The sequence below is a fragment of the Mastigoproctus giganteus genome, chromosome 7 (assembly GCF_048544385.1).
Source record: "Mastigoproctus giganteus isolate SK-2022 chromosome 7, ASM4854438v1, whole genome shotgun sequence".
Classification (NCBI taxonomy): domain Eukaryota; kingdom Metazoa; phylum Arthropoda; class Arachnida; order Uropygi; family Thelyphonidae; genus Mastigoproctus; species Mastigoproctus giganteus.
In genome coordinates, this window is record NC_143581.1 from 95,733,665 (window position 1) to 95,746,655 (window position 12,991).

A 12,991-nucleotide genomic window follows, 5' to 3' on the forward strand; every position below is an offset into this window, starting at 1 on the left:
ACTCCGCACAAAGTGCACACGTGGGCTTAATATTCTCCGCTCGCTCTCCTCTACATCTTGGGGAGCAGATCGATGTACCAATCTTCGGCTTTACCGTGCACTTGTGCGATCCAAACTAGATTATGGGTCCCAGGTATATTCCTCAGCCCGAGACAGTGTCCTGCGGTGGCTGGACCCGGTCCATCATCAGGCTATACGCATCGCTACTGGAGCATTTCGAACATCTCCCGTCCAGAGCTTATACGTCGAAGCGAACGAACCACCGTTATCACTTCGACGTAAGCAGTTGTCTCTAAAGTACACCTTAAAACTGAAATCCCTGCCAGACCATCCTACGAGGCCATTCGTTTTTGAGCCACGATGGGAAAATTTGTACAACACCCGTAAGACTGCTAATCGTCCTTTTGGTATTCGTTTCCAAGAGCTACTCAAAGAATTTAATATCAAGGTAGACAAGGTTGCCCAAACATCAAAGCAACCCTTTCCACCCTGGCATGCTCGTGTCCCGGCATGCGACTTGTCGCTTAGAAACTGGGAAAAGTCGGACACTCCACCATGTGTCTACCTGCAGCTTCATTCAGCACTCCGAACTGAATATTCTGACTTCGCGCCAGTCTACACAGACGGTTCGAAGTCGGAATCATATGTGGGATCTGCTGCTGTCTTCACAGACAGCACTATATCAGAGCAGATTCCCTCTGAATGCAGCATATTTACTGCAGAGCTGCACGCTGTAGAGTTAGCCTTGGATCATATTAGTAAATACCAGTACCAACGGTTCATTTTATATTCTGACTCTCTTAGCATGTTACAGGCTTTAATATCTGTGAGATATAATCCTCATCCAGTTCTGTCTAGCATTCAGCAGAAGATTCACGTTCTCCATGAACGCGAATATGACATCCGCTTCTGCTGGATTCCCAGCCACATTGGGATTAGGGGAAATGATTTTGCTGATGCCGCAGCCAAATCAGCAGTTCCCAATAATCACCGCTCCCTGTTAGTCCCCTATACAGACTACAGGCAAATAATACACGAGAAAATACATTCCCAATGGCAGGACTCGTGGAATAGACAGACTGCGAATAAATTATATCGTATAAAGCCTGTAATTGAACCGTGGCAGTCTAGTCTGCGCAGGAATCGTAAGGAGGAAGTTGTTCTAGCTTGCCTCCGAATAGGACACAGTCATCTTACACATTCTTTTCTGCTGAGGGCAGATGACTGTCCTATGTGCGAGAACTGTGGCACCATTTTATCTATTCGTCACATTTTAATCGAATGCCCAGATTTTAGTAACATCCGTTGTACCGCTTTTAACCATCTGACTGAGCCCTATACACTCAGTAAGATTTTATCTGACAATGACAACGTGTCGGCTGTTTTTAGCTTTTTAAATTCAATAAATATTTTTACTCGTATATAAAAGTGTTACATATTTCTTTTATATATTTGCTATATTTTTTGACATAGTGACCTAACTAATTAGGTCACTGAAAGTTTTTAAAATTTTTTACAAATGACCTGGTCTTGGCGCATTATAGCCTTAGTAGCTAATGCGCCAATAAAACCAAAACCAAAACCAAACCTTCTACCCCCCATTCTTCAGCCCTCTCCCACTATTATCTTTCATCTAGCATATAGCTTCACACATCTAAATTTAATAACATCAAAATTTTGCCTGACCTATTAGGCCTTTTAACACATCTCTCTCTCTCTAGCGTTCAACTCAACCAGCGATTTCCTAACAGCAATCCCATTAAGCATTAATGTCAAATGCGCAAATGTTTTTTTTTTTTATTTTGTAGGTCCTAGCCACTGAAATCCCAGGAAACTAGATGGCAGGACCTGCCAGAGCAACTTGTTGTTATACTGGACCCACCTGGCTAGCTTCCACATGGCGAGGAAGCCACGGGCCCACTAGGGGCCTGGCGGCCAATAAGCTGGACAAACAATGGGCACAACACATCACACTGCACAGACATGGCTCACACACTTTCAAGTCTCTGGCTTGACAGTGTATGTCCTTGATACAATGAACACACGCGGAGATGGGAGAAATCCCAGGTGCCATCTGACACAAACATACCTTATACCTTGTGAACAAAACAAGCAGCAGAGATGTGGGGAACATCTGGTGCTGTTAGACCCTAAACACTATACACTATGAACAAAACATGCTGCAATGGAACTAACCTGTTCATTGTTTATTTTCAAAAAATAAAAAATATGTATATAATTCAGGATCCCCTCCACACTTTGTTGAGTTAGCTATATGTACTTTTTTTTTGTTTTTGTTTTATCTTACTTGTTTAATTGCTATTTATATATTTTTAAAAGTTATATGATGTGTTTACGAATATTAGAAACCAATTTACCTTTCATTTGAATGTATTTAAATTTTTTTTATATTGTATATTTACATTTTGCAGTTTTGAAACTATAGTAGTAAAAATTTTTTAACTCGCGGTTTCGTGTATTCGCGGTCGCTGATTTAATATAAAATGAAACCTAAAAATTGTGAATTTTAAAGCGCCGTGAACATTTTCTGCCATAAAAAAACATGGACGTGGCTAAAATTATCTTTCCCGGTCAAAACAGCGCTCAGTGGGTGGGGGGAGAGGGGTGACAAAATCCCGCCGTGGATGTTTCTCACTAATCCTTGTTCAGTATGTGTTATGCCCTTGTCATGGAAGGTTTCGTCGTTTGCTTTTAATTTACATGCTTATAAATTGACTAAATTTATCAATTTATAAATTGATATGCTTACAAAAGTGATAAATTTATCGTTTTGCAGTGTAAAACAGACTTTTTAGAGTGTGTTAATGGAAGAAAGTGACTTTATTGTGGACAAGTTCTTTCTAACCCGTAGAAAAATGTGGCGACGAATAACAAGGGAAATGTGAAAAGATCAAAGAAGGTGATGACATTAGCGAATAAAATTGAGTTATTAGACAAAATTTCTAATGGTAAAAGTGGTAGCAAAACATTATAAAATCAATGAGTCAACGGTACAATCAATCAAGAAATCGGAAGAAAAAATACGCCGTAGTGCCCGTGAAAACACTAATTGCTTCAAAAATTTGCTCTGTAACTCGTGATGTTAATTAGAAAAAATGGAAAAGGCTTTAAATCTGTGGATAGAAGACCGAACTCAAAATAAAATTCCGTTAAGTTCACTCATCATTCGTGAAAAGGCAAAACTCCTTTATCAACACTTTAGCGAAACTGATGTAGTACTGGCGGGATAAGTTTTTTTAGCTAGCAAAGGTGCTGGATTGAAAGATTTCTTTGAAATTTCTAATAAATATTACATTTAATATTAAATTGTTTCTTATTTTCATTTCGATGCCATATGCTTGCATTTCACTATGTACTGTATGTACATAGTCATATTATGAAGATACATATAATACATACATAGACAATTTTAGACTAGTTTTTCTTATATATTTCATACTTTGGAATGGGACCCCTTTATTACTATGGGAGCCATCACTCAGTATTCGTGTTTTCGGTATTCGCGGCATTTCTCAGGAACGTAACTCCCCTTGATGTTTCTTTAACATCAAGATATATACAGTAAAACCCCGCTATTCGCAGGGGTTTACTGTATATATCTTGATGTTAAAGAAAGTTTTTTTTTTGTCCTCGCCTTTTTCCATTATATATAAATGGGGCGAGCATTTTTATTGTTTTGGCATGAAATTTTTACGGCTGGATGCCCTTCCTGACACCAACCCTTACCCTTTAACCGGGCTGGGGTAAAATAAAAAAATATTCTTATCCAATTATCAGATAGTCCATTAAATTCTGTGGCATTTCTGCAAAATAGATTTGCATTTGTCACATAATGCCAATTTATATTGCTGCTGTTTTGCATTTTTTCCCCTTTAAGACTAAGATGTGCATATGGAACTTTATTCTTTTAATTATCAATTTGTAAACAATACATTTTATCATATTTTGGTTTATTTTAACTAAAGCTACAGACAGGAAATTCAAAAGGTTTAGTTCAAGTGTTGAATATATCAACTGGAATATACCTGAAGGTCAGTGAAAGTTTTAACATTAATAACAATATTTATTATTTTGACTTTTTGACCGATACTCATTTTATTCTAAATATGTAGCGAGCTAAAATAAACTTTGCCTATTCAAGCTCATATGAAAAAAGAGATATTTATACAATTTGGATAATATTTGGTCTGTATACTTTATAAACTAAGCAAAGCAATTTTCAAAACAAAAAAAAAAAAAAAAAACTTTACACCATCCCCTTCCCAACAGGCAACATTTACCTAGTTAGCTTTTTTATTATGCTTTGTTGGTTATCATATAAATTGGGTGGAAACTTTGGGTTCAATTTATGTTATAATGAATTTCAAGAGTATTATAATATCTTAAGTAATTTATCATACAGTTTCTGTATTATCATTTTCACTGTAAATAGCACTGCAGCATAAATGTAAAAGCAGACCTGGACAGTTAGTTTACAAGACTGTCTTGTTGACTAACAACAGATGAAAGAGATTAATTACAATTGTAACTTTTGATCTCCAGAAATAATAAATAAATAAATAAGTTTTCTTCCTGGTGATATTTATTCAAGCCAATGGAAGAAGAGGGATACCAGTGACGTGGTACAAGTGGGCGGGGAATTACGTCACTATAAATGTGCCAGTAAATAATTACATAGATCATTTCCTGATAAGAATTTGATCAGTGCATTATAATGTTAGTATATTAGTATAATTATGAGAGGGGTGTAGAAGATTTGACTTACTCCATCATACCCCTACATTTTACATGGGACAAAACGGGAAATAAATGGCATCAACATAAAAATGTGTGTAAAGTGGTCGTTCGGTTGAAGAGCATCTCACCGCGAGATGTGTAGAAGATTTGACTTACTCCGTCATAACTCAACATTTTATGTGGGACAAAATGGGAAATAAATGGTATCAATATAAAAATGTGTGTAAAGTGGCCGTTCGGTTGAATAGTGTCTCACCGCAAGTTGTTGAGAGATTTAATTTGAAATTATTGTTATGCAAAGTGAAACATCTGAGGTGTTTTGAAGATGTGAGAACTGTGAATGGAGTAGTGTATGAGACTTTTCAAGAAGCCGCTCAAGTGGCAGGTCTAAGCAAATTGGTCGATTATGTGAAGGAAACTTTCCGAAGCAGCTTCATTAATGATGCTGAGCAGGTTAAGACATTTTTTGTATATTTGATATTCACTGGGGGTTGGCAAGCAAAGTGAGCAGGGGGCAGAGCCCCCTAGTTATTATATTATTATTTATGCATTCAGTTTGTCCAGAAATAATAAATAAAATGCAGAAATAAATTAATGTAGTAGTATTACATGCCATATTATTTGCAACAAAACTGTGTGCAATATATTTTATTTATAGTATATTTTTTATGTTTACTGTAGGCACCTCCGTAGCCAGGTGAGCAGGAGTTCTTGATTAGACAGGAATCGAGCCCGTGACCACCAAATACGGAGGATGCAGAAAGGTCAGGGAATGACCACCGCATATCCCCAGAGCAATATGGCCTTAGTTGCTAATGCTCCTTAAAAAAAAAACCAAACCAAATGTTTACTGTACTAAAAATATGTACTACATTTATTACCTACTCTGGAGTTCATTGAATTTGCTCTTTCTTTGATGCATTGCAATCTCTACTACAATGACAAAACTACCATACCTCTGTGTCTGTCACCATGGGATGGGGAGAAGACCACAGTTTGTAATTTCACTACTATCCCAACAGTATTAAAAAATGTAGTAGTAGTAGTAGTAGTAGCTGGCAAGTGATGCAAAAAAAGCAAGCTTATATAGTATCACACACACACACACACACACACACACACACACACACACACACACACACACACACACACACACACACACACACACACACTTCACCCATCCATAATCCTCCAAGAATTGGAGTAGTTATTTCTTGTATTTAATAAAATTATCCACTTCCACAACAACAGATGGAAGCCTGTCCCATCAATCAATCACCCACTGGCTGAAGACAAACTTTCACACATTTATCTTGTAACTATCCTTACTCAACTTGAATTTATGCCTCCTCGTGAGAGTATTCTCAGCAAGAGAAAGAATGCCATTAACATTTAGCTTCCTTAATCTATTCAAGGCCTTAAATGCCTCAACGAGATCTCCCTGCTGATGCATGGTCTCCAGACACTGCAGTTTGCAGTACTGAAGCCTTTCTTGGTAAAAGCACACTTTTGTTCCCTTCACAAATCTGGTTGCCCTTCTCTACACCTGTTGCAGCAGATCTGCATCCATCTTAAAGTTAGGCCTCCAGATCTGTATGCAGTACTCAAGATGCACCTTAACAAAGATGCCTTGTACAAAGGATAATCAACTCCTTATCCCTGCTAGCAAAGTTTCTGTATATCATTGACAAAACCCCCCATGAGCTGTCCTGGCAGCATGTCTGCACTGATCAGAGAATTTCATATCCGACTGCACAGCTACCCCCGGGTCTTTTTCATTTTCTACTACCCTGAATGTAGTTATACACAGTTGATAAGTTACCCTGGGATTATTACTATCCATAGGCAGTACCCTGCATTTGTCAATGTTAAACTTCAACTGCCATTTCTCAGCCCATTGACTTAATTTTCCTACATCTTGTTGAAGTAGCTCATGCTGGTTACTGTCGTTAACCATCTTGCCAACCTTTGTATCATCTGAAAACTTAGGCATTAAGCCTGATATATACCTTAATCAGTATAATTAACAAATATTGAAAACAACAATTTATGTTTATGTTTACTGCCCATCTCGAAATTTTCGGAGACTCCACTAATAACAGTAGTCCATCAGGAGCATTGTAATTCATTGGTAACCACTCTGTCTCCTGTCACTTAACCATCCTTTTTTCCATAGCAGTAATTTGTCCTTAATGCCACATTGCTCCATTTTGTACAGCAATCTTTTATGGGTAAGTATCACAAGCCTTCCTTAAATCCACATATAGGATATCAAAATTATTTTTTGTATCCAGTTCCTTGGTCACTGCATCATAGTGTCAGATTGGTTAGATGAGACCACCCCTTAAAAAATTCATGCAATAATTGCAGTATAATTGCATTCCTGTCCAAATGGTCCTGCATTACTTCTTTAATCAGTGGCCCATATTTTCCCTGAAGCAAATGTTAAGCTAACAGGTCGGTAATTACTCGTCTCACCTCTTCATCCCTATGTATGAATTGGAGATACATTCGCTAATCTCTGTTGTCACGGAAATGAGTAACATTTTTTGTAATAAAGATAGGTGGTCCAGAACCAGAGTGTGCTTGCCAGGAGCTACAGTTGATGATGTTACCAACAGATTGTCAGATTTTAAGGGAGGTAAAGAGAATTGTCATTCATGTGAGGACTAGCTATATTAGTGCACAACCTGACCATCTGTTGGAGAAATATAAGACTATGCTAAAAGTATGCAGTGAATTAGATCACAATGTGTATGTGTCTGCAATTCTGCCCAGACGTAATGTGACGACTATATGCTGAAAGCCTTTTGGATTAATTCGAGACTTGAGGGAATATGAAATCTGGGGAAGAAATTTTTATCAGCATGGCCTGCATTTGTAGGTAGTAGGAATCTATTTTGTAGAGATGGTATTCATTTGAACAATGGTAGTGCAAGAATTTTTAACCACTATCGCTGAGGGTACCCTAAGGGTTCAGGGAAACTGCTAGTTGGGGGTGTGGGAGAAGGGTAATCCACATTTATCTGATAATATGGGTTAAAGTAATACTTACACTCACCTCCTAAATTCTTGTTTGTTGCCACAACAGCTGATGTAGTAGTGGCATGTGATGCAAGAAAGCAAGTGTATGAGCTATGCATCAGCCCAAAACAAAAAAAAAAAAAAAAAATCACACCATTCAGTCCAAATGACTGTCCAGTTCCTCCTTAAATTTATTTAACCTATCAACTTCTACAACGACAGATGGAAGTTTGTTCCAGCAATTAACCACCCGCAGGCTAAAGGCAAATTTCTGCACATCTATTCTACATCTGTCTTTTCTTAATTTGAACTTATGCCCCCTTAGGTTCGTAATCTGAACAAGTGGAAGGATCCCATCAGAATTCAGCGTGCTCAACCCATTCAAGGCCTTATACACCTCAATCAGATCGCCGTGCAGGTGCCTAGTCTCCAGCCACTGCAATTTGCAGAACTTAAGCCTCCCTTGGTAAGAGGATCCCTTCATTCCCCTCACCAATCTTGTTGCCCTTCTCTGTACACGTTCAAGCAAATCTACATCCTTCCTAAAATGAGGCCTCCAGACCTGTATGCAGTACTCAAGGCGTGGCCTGACCATTGCCTTATACAGAGGGACAATCACCTGCTTTTCCCTGCTAGCAAAATTCCTATATAGCATTTACAAAACCCGATGAACTGCCCTGGCAGCCTGTCTGCATTGCTCAGAAAACTTCATATCTGACTGCACAATTACTCCCAGGTCTTTTGGGCACCTCCGTAGCCAGGTGGGAAGGAGCAGCAGTGCGTAGCACACGCTTCTTGATTAGACTGGGGTTCGAACCCGTCACCACCAAATACGGAGGATGCGGAAAGGTCAGGGAATGACCACCACATATTCCCGGAGCAATATGGCCTTAGTTGCTAATGCTGCTAAAAACCAAATAATAACAACAACAACAACCCAGGTCTTTTTCCTTTTTTACCACCTTAAGTGTAGTACCACACAGTTGTTACGTTTCTTTGGGGTTACTTCTACCCATTTGTAATACTTTGCATTTGTCAAGGTTAAACTTCAGTTGCCACTTCTTAGCCCATCTGCCCAAATTATCTAGATCCTGTTGCAGTAGCACACTGCCATTACTGTCATTAACAACCCTGCCAACCTTTGTATCATCTGCAAACTTCGACACTAAGCCTGATATACTTTCATCAATAGCATTGATAAATATACAAAACAACAGTGGACCCAACTCTGAACCCTGTGGGACTCCACTATAACATTAATCCACGAAGAGCAGCACCCATTGATTACCACCCTCTGTCTTCTCCCACTCAACCATCCTTTTATCCATTGTAGCAACTTACCCTTAATACCATTCTGCTCCAATTTGTACAATAGTCTTCCATGCGCAACAGTGTCAAAAGCTTTCCGGAAATCCAAATATACGATATCAAAATTATTTTTTGCATCCAGTTCCTTTGTAACTACATCATAATATCTTATCAAATTTGTCAGACAAGACTTTCCCTTAACAAACCCATGCTGTGTCTGAATTATTGCTGCAGTCTTGTCTAGATTATCCTGCAATGCATCTTTAACCAGTGTCTCCATTATTTTACCCGTAACAGCAGTTAAACTAACTGGTCTGTAATTACTCATTTCACCCTTCAATCCCTCCTTTGTGAATTGGGGATACATTTCTACATCTCCGGTCCGTGGGGACCTCACTTGAGTCATAATTATGGCTAAGGGTTTGCTTAGTTACTTTGCCACCTCCTTTAATATAACTGGATAGATCCCATCCACCCCAGGTGCCTTTCTGATGTTTAACTTCAACAATTTCTCCTCCAATTTGCTCTCAGTTATTACAAAATCATTAAGCACCCTGCTACAATTTGATAACCTTCTGGCATTTTCAAACTTAATAACTCCTCATGTGTGAATGTAGATGCAAAATACTCATTCAGTTTGTTTGCTATCTGAGCAGGATCATCAACAGTCGAACTATCGATATCAAGTGGACCAATCAGATTCATCCCCTTCCTTTTAGAGTTTATATAAGTAAAGAAATCCTTGCTGTTTTTCTTAGCATCCTTTGCCAAAGATTTCTTGCCTTCGCCTATCTAACCTCCTTTGTGACCTGATTACAGACTAGCTTATATCTGTCATAGGCTTCTGAGTCGCTTGATAATGTCTATGCATCCCATGCATTTTTCTTCTCTGTCACGAGTCTCATTAGTTCATTTGATAACCATTTAGGCCTAAACCTTGAACAATATTTCTTAATAGGTATGAAACTTTTAATAGCTTCCCCGATTAATTCCTTGAATGCTTCCCACTTAGAACATTTTGGTAACTGTACAGAATGTAAAAACTGTCTGAGACCACTGTACTCACTTTTATGGAAGCAAAAACCCTTTCCTTTACCCCTGATGGTACTTACCTCCTTGAGTAAATTCGACTTCAGCACACTGTGATCACTGCCTCTTAGTGGTTCCTGTATCTGCAGATTCTTAATGCATGAAGAGTCACTGCTGATAACCAGATCAAGAGTATTATCCTCTCTTGTTGCTTCTCAAACATGCTGCTGCAGAAAACAATCATCCAATAAATCCACAAAAGTCTTACTAGTGTGTGAGTGACCAACCCACAAGTTTCAGTCAATATCTGGGAAGTTAAAATCACTCATTATAAGACATTGTTATTTACTAGCCCACTCTATTTTTCTGTACAATTGTTCATTGTACTCATTCGAGTCATTAGGTCTATAACACACTCCTACTCTTATTTTTGTTTTCGCAGTGCTTATGTCACACCAAACTGACTCAACAGTGCACTGTTCATCTATATCAACTGAATGCACTTCTTTTGATTTTATGTTTTTCTTAATTAACTGCATGACACCTCCTCCCTGTCTATCCTTTCTGTACACATTTTACTCCCCAAATTCCAATTCTGCATTCCTAATATTGGCGCCTCCGTAGCCAGGTGGGAAGGAGCAGCAGTGCACAGCACGCGCTTCTTGATTAGACCGGAGTTCGAGCCTGTCACCACCAAATACGGAGGATGCGGAAAGGTCAAGGAATGACCACCGTATATCCCGGAGCAATATGGCCTTAGTTGCTAATGCTCCTAAAAAAAAAAAACCAACAAACCAATCAGCATTCCTAATATTAGTGTAACACCACGTCTCTGATATCCCAACAATATCTGCCTTTGATGTCTTGACCAACACTTCAAATTCATCAAATTTATTTACTATACTTCTAGCATTGGTATACATGCAAGCATACATGCACTTATTCCTATTCCTAGTTAACCTGACACATCCCATATAACCACCTATTTCATCCAGGCCATGAGGTTTTTTTATGGTGGATCTATTTGTGACTTCGAAATGGAACTGTTTTGGCTTCTGTGGCATCAGCTCTTTGTTTAATGCTGGAAGGAGTACCTTTTCATGAAGTTTGAGGAGGGTGGAAGATGTTGAGATTGGTCTGAAATCTTTTAGGCTTGTTGGCGCTTTAACCTTAGGCAGTGGACTCACAGAGTATTCATTCCATTGAGTAGGGAAAACTTGTGTGGAACGAACAGAGTTGTAGATTGAGAGCAATGCATCTAGAATGTAGGGAGGCTAAGGCACTTAATTATGAAATGAAGTATCTTATCTCAGCCTGCGGTACTAGATGGACGCAGGGAGTTATTAGCATATATCAGTTGCTGTCTTGTGATGGAAATTATGGAAAGATCATCAATAGGAGCAAATTAAGAGTTTTGGAGAGGAATTTCAACAGAAGCGGAATTGGCTTTGAATCTTGAAATGTAGTCCATCCAGTTATCTAGATCAAGATTTGAATTACTGAGACTGTGTCTGGATGAGTATGGCGCTTTTCCTTTAGACAATGTAGCATCGGTGTATTTCTTTATTGCTGATGCCTTGAGTCTGTTGAAAATAGCTCTTGCTCCGGAGTATAGGATTCGATCTTGGGTTGTGCCAGAGATTTTCCACTGCCTGTGACACTACTGCTTGTTGTGGAAACTGCGTGCTAGATCTTTGGTCCATCAAGCTCTAGTCCTTGGAGAAATGTGTATGGTTTTGGCTGATGCATAGAGGGTGACCGTATTTATCCATCTTGTGATTAGATCAACTGCAAGGATTGGGTCACATCCATCAAGCACATGGCATGGAATAGACTGCGCTGCCTCAAGGCACTTTTTGGGATCCAGAAAAATCGGAGAAAATGTGATTTTCTTTTCTATGGTATTATGGCAATTGAAGCTGGGCATAGGCAGAACAAGAAGTAATGCAATTGGGTTGTGATCTGATTTGAAGGATGTTTCTGATGGAATGTCGACTCTGAAAATTCCAGAACATCGAATCAAGTCGATGTGATTGGGCCTCTCGTTGGCTCCTCATTGATAATCGTAAACTTTAATGGACAGAGATTGTTCATTAGTCACTGATGGAGAGAGCTGAGATGGGGTGGAAGGTTAAAATTGCTGCAGAGAATGTGAGTAGCAGAAGGTTGTAACTTTCTCATTATCCAGCCGGTAGCATCGTCATTTGTTGCAATATCTGGAGCTGGGGGTATGTAGATTGCCACTAAATCAATTAAACAGGCATTAATCGTCACAGTCACGAGTATTTCTTCATAAAATAAGGAGTTGCTAGTGTGACGTGCACAAATTTCAGGTTGGAATCTTTGACAAAGATGGCAACACCACCGCCTCTAGATTGAGATCTTGATGTGAAGAACGATGAAAATCCAGCGGCCAGAGCACAGGCTATTGACTTCTTGTCAGGTTCAAGCCATGTTTCTGATAGACAAATTATATCCATGTTGTTGGACAACAAGAGTTGTTCGAGAGTTTCAAGCTTATTTCGGAGGCTGTGGACATTTTGGTAGAAAACTCTAAGGATGAGTTGAAAGGGAATTTTTATAAGTGCTGATCTATTTGTTGATGCTTTTGAACACCTCAGCAGATTAGGCCTAGTGGAAATTATACTGTTAATTGAAAGTGATTGAAAAGCAGGGTTAGGTGGTGTCACATCAGTATGTTTATAAATCAGTAGCTGGGGAAAGAAAGTAATTGGAGATGGACATGTGGTGCAGTGGTTTTCAACAGTTTGGTGTGACATAAGCATTGGGAGATCAAAATTGAGAGTAGGAGTGTGCTATAGGCCTAATGACTCTGATGAGTATAATCAGAAACTGTACAGGGAAATAGAGT

The 12,991-nt window shown here is 38.9% G+C and overlaps 1 protein-coding gene across 1 annotated transcript in view; it reads left to right on the forward strand.

The window, feature by feature from the left end:
• LOC150083090 (WD repeat-containing protein 13-like) overlaps positions 1–12,991 on the forward strand; it is a 376,518-nt gene that overhangs the window by 237,484 nt on the left and 126,043 nt on the right. Inside the window, exon 9 of the mRNA XM_090377026.1 lies at positions 3,993–4,052. Coding sequence (XP_090233152.1) covers positions 3,993–4,052 — 60 coding nt within the window. The remainder of the gene's footprint in view (positions 1–3,992; positions 4,053–12,991) is intronic.